Source organism: Talpa occidentalis, unplaced genomic scaffold (assembly GCF_014898055.3).
Source record: "Talpa occidentalis isolate TD23 unplaced genomic scaffold, MPIMG_talOcc4v2.1 talOcc4.16, whole genome shotgun sequence".
Taxonomy (NCBI): domain Eukaryota; kingdom Metazoa; phylum Chordata; class Mammalia; order Eulipotyphla; family Talpidae; genus Talpa; species Talpa occidentalis.
In genome coordinates this window covers 76,432,279-76,447,278 of record NW_023601653.1, presented here as the reverse complement: position 1 = coordinate 76,447,278, position 15,000 = coordinate 76,432,279, and the positions used below count along the sequence as shown (strand labels likewise).

Here is a 15,000-nt window from a genome sequence, read left to right as displayed (position 1 = left end):
ACAGAATTTATTCTCCAATCCCCCAGTCAACCCCTGAAATTCACCATTTTCCTTCAAACTTTCTAAGATTACAGCCAACCTGATTCAGTATTTGTGATATACACAAATATACACACTTCGCAATGTTTCATTATTTAGTCATTGATGCGATTCTATGGCACTGACCTATATGTGTTTGTCATCAATATTACGACTACCTATTTGAAATTGTAAATCACAAGTAGGAACTACAAAGCATTCTGTATTACAGGTAATATTTGTAAGTAGACACTTAAACAATTTCTATGCAAATTTAAGAATGACCCTTCTCCAGTTAAAACTGACTCTGGGCCTTTGTACCATTGTTCTGCCCAGGACACACTTCACATAACCCCATATTCCAATCGTTCTCATAATTCAGTTTAAGTACCCCCCTCCTCAGAGGTCTTTCCTGACTATATTCAGTGTACTCAATAAACCACAACCTTATTTTTGTTTTGTTTTCCTTCAAAGCACCTATCACTACCCAAAACACTGTTTATATTTTTGTCTTTCTCCCCATTATAAAGAAAACTCCACAATAATGGGTACCCTGTCTTTTTTGCTCACAATTGCATCCCCTAAGCCTATAGTAGTTCGTGGCTCACAAAAGAATATTTATTGGGCCTCCCCTGGTGGCGCAGCAGTTGAGCACTGGGCTGCGAGGCTGCCAGCAGCTTCTGCAGTGCCGGTTTGTTCCCTGGCCGCCGGCAAGTGTCCCACCAAAAAAAAAAAAAAAACAAAGAAAAAAAAAAGAATGTTTATTGAATATTTTTTAAATGTTTATTGAATGAAAAAACTACCTGGAAATGAAAAATGGGATATCATGGGGAATGCCTTGAATCAAATGTAGGAAAGGATATTTTTTATCTTTGCTCATTTGGTACAGACTGGCATTCAAAAAGAATGCTTTGACAAGATGAACTTAGCTATGCAAAGAATATTATGAAGAGCTCCATGTGAAATCCAACCTCATTGGTATTTTAGACACTAATTACATACCGGCCTTTTAATGCATTAAAAAGTCTGATTCCATCCGCAGGACCACAGATCTGAATTACATCATCTCTAGTTAGTTTCAATAAATCTGCTCCTAGAAAATAGAAAAATGGGTGATAAAGGCAAAGATTCTCTTTGTTAATGATTATTAAAATGGGATCTACTTCAAGGACACCCATTACTAGTAGGTTACAGCCCATACTCTTCTGCATGGTGTATAAGGCCTTTCCTCCCTACCCCCCCACCCCCCCCCACCCCGCGCAGTGTCCTGGTCCCTGCATCCTTTCTCATCTCAATTTCCATTCAAATTAACTACTGCACTTAACCCTATTATTTCACCATTCTGATGTCTTCTTAACGAGTAAGCTGTTCTCCTGTCTAAACTATCCTTCCACTATCTGACAAACAGATCCCGCCTCATCATTCAAGATTCAACTTACACATCACACGTGTTCCCTACTGTATTACAACTACTCATTTACCTTTTGGGGCAGTGATATTTTGATTTGATTTGGATTTTTTTTTAATATTAGATGATGACTGATCAGGAACTACATCATTCCATTTGTGTATTCCAACCAACCACATAGAGTATACAGAAGGAGCTAAATAAAAGTCAATGTACAAATAGAACAGAATGTGATAACAAGGGAAAATTTCAGAATACCTGAAAATGTTCCTTACTAAATATTATATGAAATACACATTCTTAAGTGTTATATAGAATAAGTATTTTAATCAAAATGAATTTAAACTAAGAGGTCTTTTTTTTTTTTAAAGTATTTTGTAGCAGTTGCAGCTGGTGAGAAAGTATAAAGAGTTCTGTGACACTCATTTAATCAGGAAATTTCACTAAGGGCCTCCCTGGTGGCATAAGGGTTAGGTCTCAGCGCTACCATCTTGAAGGCCCACTGCAATAGTCTGAGTTCGATCCCCGGCCAGGAAGCTAACCCACATATGGCGCAGCAGACCCCTCCTATCTCGCCCGCTGCTCCCCTCAGCAGTGTATTTCAGTCAATCTGCCTATTCTGCTCCCCACTCTGTCTTAGGTGAATCCTCTCATTTCACCCCCACCCCCGCACCTCTGGCCTGCACCCCAGTTCTATGCAAAAATAAATAAAATATTCAAGAAAAGAAAATTTCAGTAAGATGTCTCTCTCTCTCACATACACACACACCCCCCCGCCCCCCCTTTCACGTGAATGACAGAAAGCCCTAGAATATCAAGGAATATCCTGTGCTGGGGATAGGAGCAAAGAAGTAAATTTAACCTGAGAAGTTTGTAAAAAGCCTTGTGAAGGTAGAAAACCGGTTTCGATGCAACCACTGTTGAGCTTCCTGAGGTGTGGTTGTTGGCAAGAGGTTCTGAAAGAGAGAAAACATTTTTTATTTTTGGTGACTATATAGAATTTTCTCTCACATCATTAGGTAACACAGCCAAACATACCCACACTCAAATAGGCCTAGTTTGCCTGAAAGTCATTTGTTTATACCCCCTCAGTCTTCTCTGACCATGCAAGCTGTCCTTGGAATTCCACATCTTTATTTTCCCCTCTGGACTGTCAGCTCCTTAAATGCCAGTGTCCTGATTACTTGTTTCCTGTCTTTAGTCCCTAGCGTAGTATCTGGTTCACAGTCAATATTCAACAAATGTTTAATGAATGAACAAGTAATACTTCCTCAAAGTTGGGCATTTCTACTAAATTGGACAGTCATCAAAATATTATTAGACATTGCAAATAACTGACATTTAACTTCAGACTTACATCTGTGACTGGAGGGGGTGGCTCTGGCTGGTGGTTTGGTGAACCATTTCTAAAGAAACATTTAAAATGAAAGGATGAGTCCATGATACACACTAGGGTTCATCATCATCTCATTCTCCATCCCCCTTGTACATCTAAAGCTAGAGATTGAAAAGAATCTATGCTCTCTCATAAGAACTCTTAGACCCAATACTTCTATTATTGTTCATCTGATATAAAAACTTTATTTAGGGGAGGGGAACAAACTGTGTTATTTGTGGTATTTTTTATTATTGGAGAAATTGAACAAAATCAACGTTTCAGTAAGTTGGGACTGATGAGATAAATGGCATATGGAATATTTAACAGAAGAAATTTATTAGAATGAAAACCAAAATAAGAGTATAAAAATAATCAGTAACACAGGAAATTAGAAAATTTACGCACTGCAATATGCTCACATACTTTTATAATAAAAAACACAGTAATTATTTTAAAAGCTGCTTCAGAAATTAGTACTGCCTAAGTTGTGATCCAAGGGCTATTGCCATGCCCATGGTTTTCCCTCATACTTTCCTTTGGTCTACAGACTGCCTCTCTCCCCTGGTGTATAGTTTTTTTTAAATGATATTTATTGAGTTAATATTAATTAGTTACACTGTATGTTTTAGGGTACAGGCTACACCCCTACAAATGAATGTTTTCATGGTATTATCACACCATGCTCACCGCCAAAGCACTGATAAACCTTTATCCCAGTCCACTGGGCTACCAAGCCCCCAGCCTTCCCTTTCTGGTAGCCTCAGTAATGAGTACTTATTTTCTGAAACCAAAATTTCATCCTATTAATGATGCCACGACAAGGAGAAGAGATAAAATTTTAAAACAGGACTCAAATGCAACATTGGTTTAAAATTGCCTGTAAGTAAACTGCATACTCCAGGTGGGTGGCAAGATTTTTTTTTCTTTCAAAATAACCCTTTTTCTTCTTTTCTGCCGTAGTTGCAAAATTCAAATTCAGCACTCAAATTAAATAATCTACTTATTTCAGGGCCCTAGTTATCTATTCTTTCTACATCTTCTATTTTATTCTTAATTGTTACATTTTGAATATTTATTTTACCTAAATTAATTAAATACTTTAGGTAGTTGAACATAGAACATATATATAGCTTCAAAAACAAACACTACAACCAACCAATATACTCACAAATTTAGTAGCCTATTTCAAATTTCAATATGGCCTCTTTGGAATACGTATTAAATGCTAAATCAATTTATTGTAACTGGAGTAGGTAGCTATACCAATTTGTAATTATTTATGAAAATAAAAGACAATAAGGCTAAATTAACTGCACCCCCCATAGATAATTGTAAGATTTCATGTTAGCTATCATCTTTAACACTCTTTCCCCAATTATCAAAGATTTGTAATAACTAGGTATTAGGATCACTTTTAATAAATAACAAAACAGGTTTCAGTATTTATATAACTGTTTCCATTCCCAATGACCACTCCTCCAGTGAAATTATGATCAGAAAGTGAAATAGTTAGCAGCAAACAGGTTAGTGGCAAATAGGGAGAAGTGAAAAGCCCAGAAAATCAGTCCATGAATCACTAAAAACTGACCATAAATACTGTATTTTAATGGGAGAAAAAAAGAAGGAGGTGGAGAAAGGGTTACATAAAAAAATTTTCAGTTTCTCCTGAAGATAATCCAACTCTCAGTTAATATAGAAAGCCATCAAAGACTTTATACAGAGGGCCCCCCTGGTGGAGCAGGGGTTAAAGTCTCAGCATTATCAAGCTATCACCAGTCACTGTGGCATAAGTTCAATCCCAGGCAGGGAGCTGGCCCACATGGCGCAGCAGACCTCTCCTGTCTCCCCTACTGCTCCCCTCAACACTGTATTTCAGTAGATCTGCCTGTTCTGCTTCCCATTCTGTCCCGAGTCAATCCTCTCACCCCCTGTACCTCTGGCCTATACCCCAGTGCTTGTATGCATAAATAAATAAAATAAATGTACAAAGAAAAAAACATTATATAGAAATATACAGTGACTTGGTAAGATCTTGTGAATGGAGCGGCAATGAAAGAATACATATTTAGGTCAAACACATTTCCCAGACTTACCCTTCTCCAAGAGAAAAACTGCTATGGGAACTATTAAATCCAGGTGATGGGGAATTATTGACATATGTGATCTCAGGCCATGGAGAACACTAAAAACAAAAGAGAATTGAAACACTGAAAAGTATGTTTGACCCTTACATTCTACCAAAACATTGTAACTAGAATAGTACATCTTGACTAGTAAATCTTAATTCCTCTGAGGCACCCACAGCTGATAGAATATATAATCAAGACAAAATTCTGTCTAGGTGAGATGTGATTTTTTTAAAATTGAAATATAATTGACATATAACATTGTGTTAGTTGTAGGTTCATAATATATTGATTTGATATATCTCTATATTGCAAAATGACTGTATTTTTCTTTCAAGAATAAAAAGCACTGGTTGAAATTACCACCAAGGGAATGCTTTTTACCTCTGTGAGTATAGTTGTCTCATAGGAAGGTTGATATTTCTCCTTTTCGTGAGGAGTTCGTTTCTCCATTTTCTCCCTATCTGTTTTTTGCTTTCTGTCTGCACCTTTGGGCTAAAATGAGAAATATTTTAGTTTAAATTCAAGTATTCACCCTTTGACCCAACAATATTACTCCTGAAAACTTACATGTGAAAGAAAAATATGTGTACACATCACATAAAGACAAGATGCATCATTTTCATTTTTTAAAAATTTTATTTATTTATTTATGTATACATACATACATACATACAAGCACTGGGTACAGTCAGAAGCACGGGAGGGTGAGAGAATTCACCAGAGCCAGAGCGGGGAGCAGAGCAGGCAGAAGGACCGAAGTACACTGTTGAGGGGAGCAGCAGGTGGCAGGAGAGGTCTGTGCGCCATGTGGGACCCTCCTCTGGTGGCCGCGGAGCAGCTGGGGATCAAACCGGCACTGCAGAGGCTGCGGGCAGCTTCGCAACCCAGTGCTCAACCGCTGCACCACCGGGGAGGCCCACATCATTTTCATTTTGAAAACAGAAATTTAAGAGTTTGATAGAGTGGAAGAAGAAATTTATAGCTACTGGTAAGGAAAGATCTTCAAAGCACAGTTAAATGAAAAAAGCAAGCCTCAAGACAATCCATAGAATAAAATCCCACTTGTATTTCAAAGAAAAGAAAACATCTGTATATCTATGCACATGTATATAAAAAAGCACAGAAGGGGAATAAGGGATGCATACTAAATTACCACAGTGGTTGTTTCTGGGAAAAAGTCTGGGGGTCAGGGTAACAGTGTGAAAGGTGTCATGCTTTGGATACTTTTGTATTAATAAATCTTTTGCAATGAAAATATATCTATCCACATGATAAAAATAAGGAACATAGAGAAATAATTAAGTATGAATGTAACCAAAGCTGTCAGCTTTCCATAATTTTTGTGAGCTTTTACAAAAGCTTTTAACTTCAATAGGCTTTAAGAAATTTTAATGTGGGTCTCCCTGGCACAGGTGGTGGTGGAGCGATGTGCTGTGAAGCTGTCCACAGCCTCTGTGGTGTGGGCTCAATCCCAGCCGACCAGGGAGATGCCCACATGGCGCTACAGACCTCTCCTATCTCGCCCACTGCTCCCCTCAACAGTGTATTTCGGTTAGTCTGCCTGTTCTGTTCCCCACTCTGTCTCCAGTGAATCCTCTCACCCTCCCGCACACCTGGCCTGTACCCCAGTTCTTGCATAAATAAATAAATCTTTTTTTTAAAAGGAAAAAGAAATTTTAATGAAAATCCATGTTTTTGTTTCTAGCTCCTTTTTCCTCTTCTCCTATAACCAAGCCTGGTTAAATCTCTTTACCAGGTATCTCAGTAGTTCCTTCAATGATTCAGCTTAGGTTGAGTTTTCACAGTTTTGTTTTTGTTTTTTTTGTGTGTGTGTGGGACCCTTGCCAGTGGCCGGGGATTGAACTGGCGCTGCAGAAGCTGTGGGCAGCCTCGCAACCCAGTGCTCAACCTCTGCACCTCCAGGGGAGGCCTCAGTTTTCATAGTTTTTGAAAAATGACGAGTGAAATTTCTGACTTGGTGTTTAGCAGTAAAAATGAAAGATGAGGGAAAAGGTCCAAGTGTCAAGACAATGCCCAGGAAATACCTTGAAGACTTTGATCTGGCAGCTGGCTGAGTGTAAGTGCTCAGTATATTCCCCATTCTCATTCTCCTTGAAGGTATCAATCTGTACTCGGAAAGGCACTCCCTTTTCCCCACCATGTTTCCTCATGGTGAACTCCGTGCTGATGCAGTGCACCTGGAGAGAGCATAGCACCCAGTGCTCAGGACTGGTGGCCAAACCGGCCGGCAACATTTTGTGAGCAATTACTAACAACGAAAACTTTAAAATGCATTATAAACACCTACAAAAAAAGCTTTTATTCTCTCCTTGATCATGATGAGTTTGCATGCTAACAGAAAAAAAGGGGAAAATTTAAATGATTTACAAATGTAGTAAAGTAAATGTATAGCTCTAGTGCTAACAAAAGCTGCTGTGAAGAATTAATTCATTAACTGTTTCAGAGACTACAGAGTAAACATAAAAGAAATTCGGTTAATAAAAGTCTCCTGAGCTTTAAAGAAAATTTTAGAAAGAGGAGACACCATTTTCAAGGACTCTACCCAAAGGACATAATCCCCAGCTATGTGAATTAAATTCTAAATATGCAGATGTTCAAAATAGCTTCATGGATTATAGTGAAAAATCAGAACAACCTAGATGCTAAAAAAGCATTAGGTAAATTACAGGACACCCAAAGAATAAAATACTATGCTGCTATTAGCAAATATTTTTGGAAACAAAAATAAATTGGAGAGAGCAATTCAGAAACTCCTCATGACTTTCAGATATATGTTGAGAAGCCTGCACTTGATAGGTTGGAACCCTGTAAGATTTGAAATTTAACATGTTTTATCCTTCAAGAAATAAACTGGTAGTAGAGATGCTCTTCACAACTTAACCTCATCTGCAATGCCTTACCTGAATAAATACAGATGTCCTTTTTGCAGGGTCCCACAGGAACTCCACTGTGTTTAGTTGTGTTGGATTAGCTCTCGGATCGATTATACCCACAGACATGGGGATATCTGAGAAACAAAATTGTAAGTATTGAACAACTTTGAAGGCTACTGTGTTTAAATAAGGAAACATGGATTCCCATATTATCAGTCCCTGTTTACCAAGACTTTTGTGTATCACACCCTAAACAAACCTCTTCTGCCAAAGAAAGTGGTTTGATTAGAGCTAAATTTTAAAATTTAAGCTAATTTAGAAACAGCTTCCCATTGATTTGCCAATATTCTACTTAAAGATAGATTAAATCTTCACACTAACTCATGAAAATTTTAATTTATAATCTGCTTCACTTAGTTTTAAGATTAGTGTTGCTGCAGAAGTACACTGAAAGGATTGCTGTAGAAGGATAAAGAGTATCTGAAAAAGACAGAAGGCACTGTATCACAAATAGAAGTGGGGAAAATTTAACATAAGGATTGATGCTAACTTGTACAGTCATCAAATAACCTTAAAAAGGAATGACATATCTTATATTCAAGAGGGAAGCAAAAATGAATGTACTTTAGAACTCTGCTTTCCATTTCACATGACATATTTTGAAATAGCATCCCTTGACGTCTATTCATATTGAAACTGGAAAGATAAAGCCAGGTTGATAATACTTATTATTGTAACTATGCTACAACTAAACTACTATTGTAGTTTCAATGATTCAAGCAAGAAAGCAGTAAGTGGGTCCCCCTTCACAGTGTTAATTAATTGGATTCATCCTGAAGTCAATTTATCAAATGGACATCTATATGAGAACCACTGTTTTCTCAGATAAACCTGGTGGTAGCTATTTATAACAACTCTATAGTCCAATAGGAGGTAATAACCGATAGGAGATCGAAGACACAGATACCAAATTTAAAGCACATTCATAAAGAACAGCTAAATCTGTGTAAAAAATCCTTCCCCTACTCCCTATGATTTGAGAAAAATAAAATTCTACTCTGTGAAGCCAAGTAGGGAAAAATCCTGACCTCAAACAAGAGACAGATTCTAATCACAGATCTCTTTTGGTAAGACACACTATTTTTTTTTTTTTTTTTATAGAGGCATGTTTATTTATTTATTTATTTATTTATTTGTTTGTTTGTTTTTGTTTATACATGCACTGGGTACAGTCAGAAGTGCGGGAGGGTGAGAGAATTCACCAGAGCCAGAGCGGGGAGCAGAGCAGGCAGAAGGACCGAAGTACACTGCTGAGGGGAGCAGCGGGCGGCAGGAGAGGTCTGCGCGCCATGTGGGACCTCGCTGGTGCCGGGGAGCAGCCGGGGATCGAACCGGCGCCGCAGAGGCCGCGGGCAGCTTCGCAACCCAGTGCTCAACCGCTGCGCCACCGGGGAGGCCCAAGACACACTATTAATCTGGCCTTCTAGTAAAATAAAATAACTTTCAGCATAATGAGAAAAAAACTGGCCCTTTTACATATTACTCAAAACAAAATATGAAGTCTTGAATAGGGCCTCCCCAGTGGCTCAGCGGTTGAGCACTGGGCTGCAAAGCTGCCTGCAGCCTCTGCAGCGCTGGTTCAATCCCCAGCTACCGGAGAGGGTCCCACATGGCGCGCAGACCTCTCCTGCCGCTGTCAGTCTGCCTGTTCTGTTCCCCGCTCTGTCTCTGGTGAATCCTCTCACCTGCCCCCCCCTCCCCGCACATCTGACTGTACCCAGTGCTTGTACAAATAAATAAATCTAAAAAAAAAGGTTATTAAAAAATAAAGTTGCCTCTCCTTTAAAAAATAAATGAAGTCTTGAATAGCCAAAACAATTTTGGAAAAAAAAAAAAGTTGGAGATCTCTTTTTTCCTGGTTCTACAAAATTGCAGTTAGCAAAATAGTGTGGTATTTCATAAAGATAGTCATGAAGATCAATGAAATAGAGACCCCAGAATCTATCCCCACATATTTGGTCAAATGATTTGAATTTCTGACACACGCAAGAATTTCTGACACATGCTTGCCCCTTATGGTAAGTAAAATAAGTCAATCACAAGACAAAAATGGATTATTTCACTTACATGAATTACCTAGAGGAGTCAAATTCAAACAAAAAAGTAGGGGGTTGGAAGAGGAGGGAATAGGGAGCTATAGTTTAAGGAACAAAGAGTTTACTGAAAGGATGGTAGTGATGGTAGTGATGTGAATGTACTTTATGCTACTGGACTGTATTACTTAAAAACTGTTAAAATGGTGAATTTTACGTTAAGCATATTTTACAGCTAAATGCAAAAAAAATAAACTAAAATATCACCCTGCAGTAATGGGTACAATTTTTATGAATTTTAATTGTTTACACTTCTAACTTCAATTTTTTTTTTAAAAAAAGATTTATTTATTTTATACAAGAACAGGGATACAGGCCAGATGCGTGGGAGGGTGAGAAGATTCACCAGACAGAGCAGGGAGCAGAACAGGCAGAATGTCAAAATACACTGCTGAGGGAGCAGCGGGCGGAAGGAGAGGTCTGCCATGCCATGTGGGACCCTCGCAGGCCGGCCGGGATTGAACCAGCGCTGCAGAGGCTGTGGACAGTTTCACAGCGCTGCGCTCAACCGCCTGCACCACCAGGGGAGGCCCCTAACTTCAACTCTGATTCATCAAACCGTTAATTTTTTATGCTTAGTCAATAACCACTTCCATATTCATGTTATCTGAACCTCTACAGCACTGTGAATCACAACATCAAGTAAGAAAAACCAATTTTCAATCCACAGTTATAGGCATATCTTGGGCAACAGATTCTCTTATCTTACCTATGTCAAGGATCCTGTCTCCGGGTCGGTTCCATCTCCAGCCCTCCAGTTGCTGGTGTTCTGTGTACTGTAGCCGTCTGTCATGGAAAACTACTCGGAATATACTCTAAAAAGAAGCAATAAGACAATAGAATCTCTTAAAAAGTCAGTGCTGACAAAGGGAAACCAGCAGGAATTACTCTGTTGGTTCCTAGACACAATCTGAAACCATTTTTCTTAAGATGTTTTTACTCTAAAACCATACCATATCAAAAAAAAAAAATATATATCAGATCAAGCTCTATTTCCAGGTAAACTTTTTAATTGCTCAGTTATAGTTAACTGGTACTGTATTTAAAATTTGGCTTAAACATTAATCCTGATGGTAACTAGGCATAGGGATGCCTATTAGAAACATTTCTACATGCTTCTGTTTCCATGTAATAATATCCAGCTCAGCTTTTCATATGTATTGAACACTTACCAAGTCCCCTGCTTGTTAACTCACCATACAACATGTAAATACTGAAAGCAGGTATGGGCTGTATCCATCAACTTTTCTTTGGTTACTTACTTTGTAGAGGTACCTATTAATATCCCTCCTATTCCTCTTTTATATCTGCTAACTAAACTCTGTTCCAACTGTGTTGTGAATTTTTAAAATCATGACTGTAAGTCTAGATTAAAAAAACAGTTATTCATCAATGGTAGCTGGAGCTACCACTGGAAAGAAGTTACTTGATTCTACCTGAAAAAAAGAAAAAAAAAAACCACTTCACTGAGCCAAGAGACTACCCCGACATGGGTTGGTAAGCCGCCTGTTTCTATAGCTCTGAAATATCCATGTGACTAGAGAGGCTCACTCTAATCCCAAAGAAATAACACATCAGTTCACCACAGTGCCAGCAAGTTGTGACAGGTGAGCAGTAACACCAAGTTCCTTGGTATCTCTTTTTTTTTTTTTAGCAAAAGAATAGTATCCAAAAAGGGTCAGTGAAAGGATATTGTGCAGAGGAATACTGTGCTCATTTTCCTTTACCTTCACTAACTTGCCATTAATTTCTGGAAGTTCTCCAAGTTTCCTATTATCTAGCATTCGAATTTCATAGGACTGTCCTAGAAGAAAAATATAATGACATATTATATTCATCACAAATTAACTTTGCAAGATACAAAAAGAATAAAATTCATTTGGTAGAATATGCAAGGGTAAAATATTATTAGTATTAGTAACAGCAACTGTAATCCTTTACTATATGCTAGGTACCATGCTAATAATCATTTTCATACATTATATTATATAATTGATACAACTCCCTGAAAGTTATACAATCTCATTTTTATAGATAGGAAAACTGAAACATAAGAGTTTAAACAATTTTTTCAAATCCACACAAATGGTAAATAACAGAGCTGGATAAGGTAATACTTCTCAGATAGTAACCAATAGTGGGGGCCTCCCCTGGTGGCACAGCGGTTGAACGCTGGGCTGCGAAGCTGCCCGCAGCCTCTACAGCGCCGGTTCAATCCCTGGCCACTGGCGAGGGTCCCACATGGAGCAGCAGACCTCTCCTGCTGCCCACTGCTCCCCTCAGCAGTGTATTTCAGTAAATCTGCCTGCTCCGCTCTACCCTCTGGTGAATTCTCCAACCCTTCCACGCTTCTGACTGTACACAGTGCTTGCATAAATAAATAAATAAATCTTAATAAATAAATAAATAAATAAGTAAAGTAACCAATGGAGGTATCTAAGAGATGTGGATTAGAAAGAAAGAGGAACTAAAATGGACAGATAGACAAAGGAAGCAAGTAACATATATCAAATGTGGGCCTCCTTGGTGGCGCAAGGGATAGAGCGCCGCACTATGGGGCAGTCCACAGCCTCTGAAGCACGAGTTTGATTCCCGGCCGGCCAGGGAGCAACACACATGGCACAGCAGACCTCTCCTGTCTCGCCTGCTGCTCCCCTCAGCAATGTATTTCTGTCAGTCTGTCTGTTCTGTTCCCCGCTCTGTCTCTGGTGAATCCTTTCATCCCCCGCATCTCTGGCCTGTACCCCAGCTCTTGTATGCATAAATAAATAAATCTTTAAAAAAATATATAACAAATGTGATATTAAGACTCAAATCTCTGAAGTAAGGTTTCAATTTTAACAGGCACACTAGAAATATGCAGTTTTGGGCCTCCCCTGGTGGTGCAGCGGTTGAGCGCTGGACTGCAAAGCTGCCCACAGCCTCTGCAGCGCCAGTTTGATCCCTAGCCGCTGGCGAGGGTCCCACATGGTGCACAGACCTCTCCTGCCGCCCCCCCAGCAGTGTATTTCGTTGGACTGTCTGTTCTGTTCCCTGCTCTGGTTCTGGTGAATTCTCTTACCTTCCTGCGCTTCTGACTTTACCCAGTGCTTGTATAAATAAACAAACAAACAAACAAACAAATAAATAAATAAATAGATCTTTAAAAAAAAAAAAAGAAATATGCAGTTTTACATATTGGGGAACCTAATAAAGGATCATGAACCCACATGTTTGCAATAATACTAATGAATAAGGAAGCAGCTAACCTTGATTGAGATATGTTAGGGTTTCATCATGTAATTTCACTGCTGGCGAGGTAGCAGCACAAAGCACATATTGAAAAGGTAGGATTTTATTCTCATTATCAGGAGGCAAACTTGACTCTTCTTGCTTGAAAATGGGCAATGCGAGGACATCACTGAAATAAAACAAATGACTTCACATTAACATCTGACAATAGTGCAAGAGCAGATTTGTTGTTTAAGTATTTAACTTCGGTCTGCTTTGGAAAACTATAAACATTACTCTAGTTCAGATTACCTGCTCTGATAATCCCTTGACCACAACAATGTAGGCAATGACAGTTACTCACTGCTCAAAAAAAACCTAAATGTTCAAACAGAGAAGTTTTTTTGGAATCAGACCAGAGTTCCTAAAAGGGCTTTGCGCATTATATGCAGAGTTCTAAAATGTTAATTTAGGTCACTCAGTGATGTATTTTTTCTCTGAAAGGTACCAACCATAATATCTTCATAACCACATCAGCTGATTTAAGAACTAGAGTCAAGAATTTCTAAAAGCCACATGAAAAAATACAAATCAATGACTATATATTTCAAGGTCAGATTATATTCTGTTAATACAACTGATAATAAGAGATCACTATCAGTTACCTCCTCTGAGAAAAAGATTCATATACCCTTATCAGTTTATCTAAGCCTGCAAACCAAAGAGACATAATGAATGAATTCTAGTACTGTGCTACTCATTCTGTGAAAGTAGTGGACCAAGTTAGAAGTTCTAGATTTTGGTCACCAAAACCTTAAGCAACCTCTTGCGTCTTCATTTATAATGAAGAATGGGAACAATGGGAACCCCATTTGCAGTCAAGAGTGGCTATATGAGAAAATACTTGGGAAATCATAAGATATTCAAATGGATGTACAGGGTTACCAATAACTTTTTCTCTTCAGCTCTAGCCAGGGAAAGCCAAACTCTAGCCATCAGTGGGAAAGACTGTCCTGGGCCTTAGAGTCCTATAGTCATGATCGGTATTTATCCCAAACCAAATGTTAAAAGGATCTTAAAGAGATGCACCAAATTAAAGGGTATTTCCAATTATCTCAAGACATGCCATAAAAGTCTCAAAATAAAATGTATTTTAATAGAATATGTATAGCTGCACACTAGACCAGCTAAAATTAAAGAGAATGACAACCTAAATGTTGATAAGGATCAGGAGCAACCAGGACATTCTCATCCTTTGCCAGTAGGAATGTAAAATGACACAACCACTTTAGAAAAAGTTTGGCAGGTTCTTAGAAAAGTAAACATGCATTTTTCCCATCAACCTAGAAATTCTTCTTATAGGTATTTAGCCAAGAGAAAAGAACACATAAGTCCACCCAAAGACTTGTACATGAATATTCATAGCATAAAAGCAAAAAGTAAAAAGAATCTAATGTTCTTGATTAAGAGGATGCATGCACAAAACTACTCAGTAAAACAAAGGAATTCCAACAACAGGCTTCCTGGAAGGGCAAGGATTGATTTGAAAGGTATGAAAGGGAACTCTCTCAGGAGATAAAAACAGCTAGTACTTTATTGGGTGTGTGGATTTCATGGTTATAATTGTACAGCTGAAATGTGTGCATTTAAATATATATAAATTTGGGGCCTCCCTGGTTGCTAGTGTTGTTAAGTCTCAGCACTATCATGGCCACAGCCTGAGTTCGACCTGGCCAGGGAGCTAACCCACAATGGCTGGCATAGAAGACCTCTCCTGTCCTCTGCTGTTCCCCTCAGCAGTGTATTTCAG

The 15,000-nt window shown here is 38.6% G+C and overlaps 1 protein-coding gene across 1 annotated transcript; it reads right to left on the bottom strand.

The window, feature by feature from the left end:
- Window positions 1-986: 986 nt before the first annotated feature.
- On the bottom strand, window positions 987-13,389 carry LOC119247065 (alpha-globin transcription factor CP2-like). The gene is made up of 10 exons (XM_037513280.2): window positions 13,229-13,389; window positions 11,708-11,784; window positions 10,690-10,795; window positions 7,855-7,961; window positions 6,979-7,131; window positions 5,315-5,425; window positions 4,898-4,986; window positions 2,784-2,832; window positions 2,289-2,382; window positions 987-1,111 (listed from the first exon to the last, which is right to left on the bottom strand). Exons 2-10 carry the CDS (start codon window positions 11,762-11,764, stop codon window positions 1,002-1,004), a joined length of 876 nt encoding a protein of 291 aa, XP_037369177.2. The 5' UTR covers window positions 11,765-11,784; window positions 13,229-13,389; the 3' UTR covers window positions 987-1,001.
- Window positions 13,390-15,000: the final 1,611 nt, after the last annotated feature.

What these genes read in the sequence shown, in the direction of transcription:
- LOC119247065 (XM_037513280.2), bottom strand. Translation starts at nt 11,764, where the DNA reads ATGCTAGATAATAGGAAACTTGGAGAACTTCCAGAAATTAATGGCAAG. An exon ending in AGACAACTATACTCACAGAG is followed by an intron (nt 4,987 to 5,314) that starts GTAAAAAGCATT and finishes TTTTGTTTTTAG; the next exon opens with TGTTCTCCATGGCCTGAGAT. An exon ending in AGTTTTTCTCTTGGAGAAGG is followed by an intron (nt 2,833 to 4,897) that starts GTAAGTCTGGGA and finishes ATGTTTCTTTAG; the next exon opens with AAATGGTTCACCAAACCACC.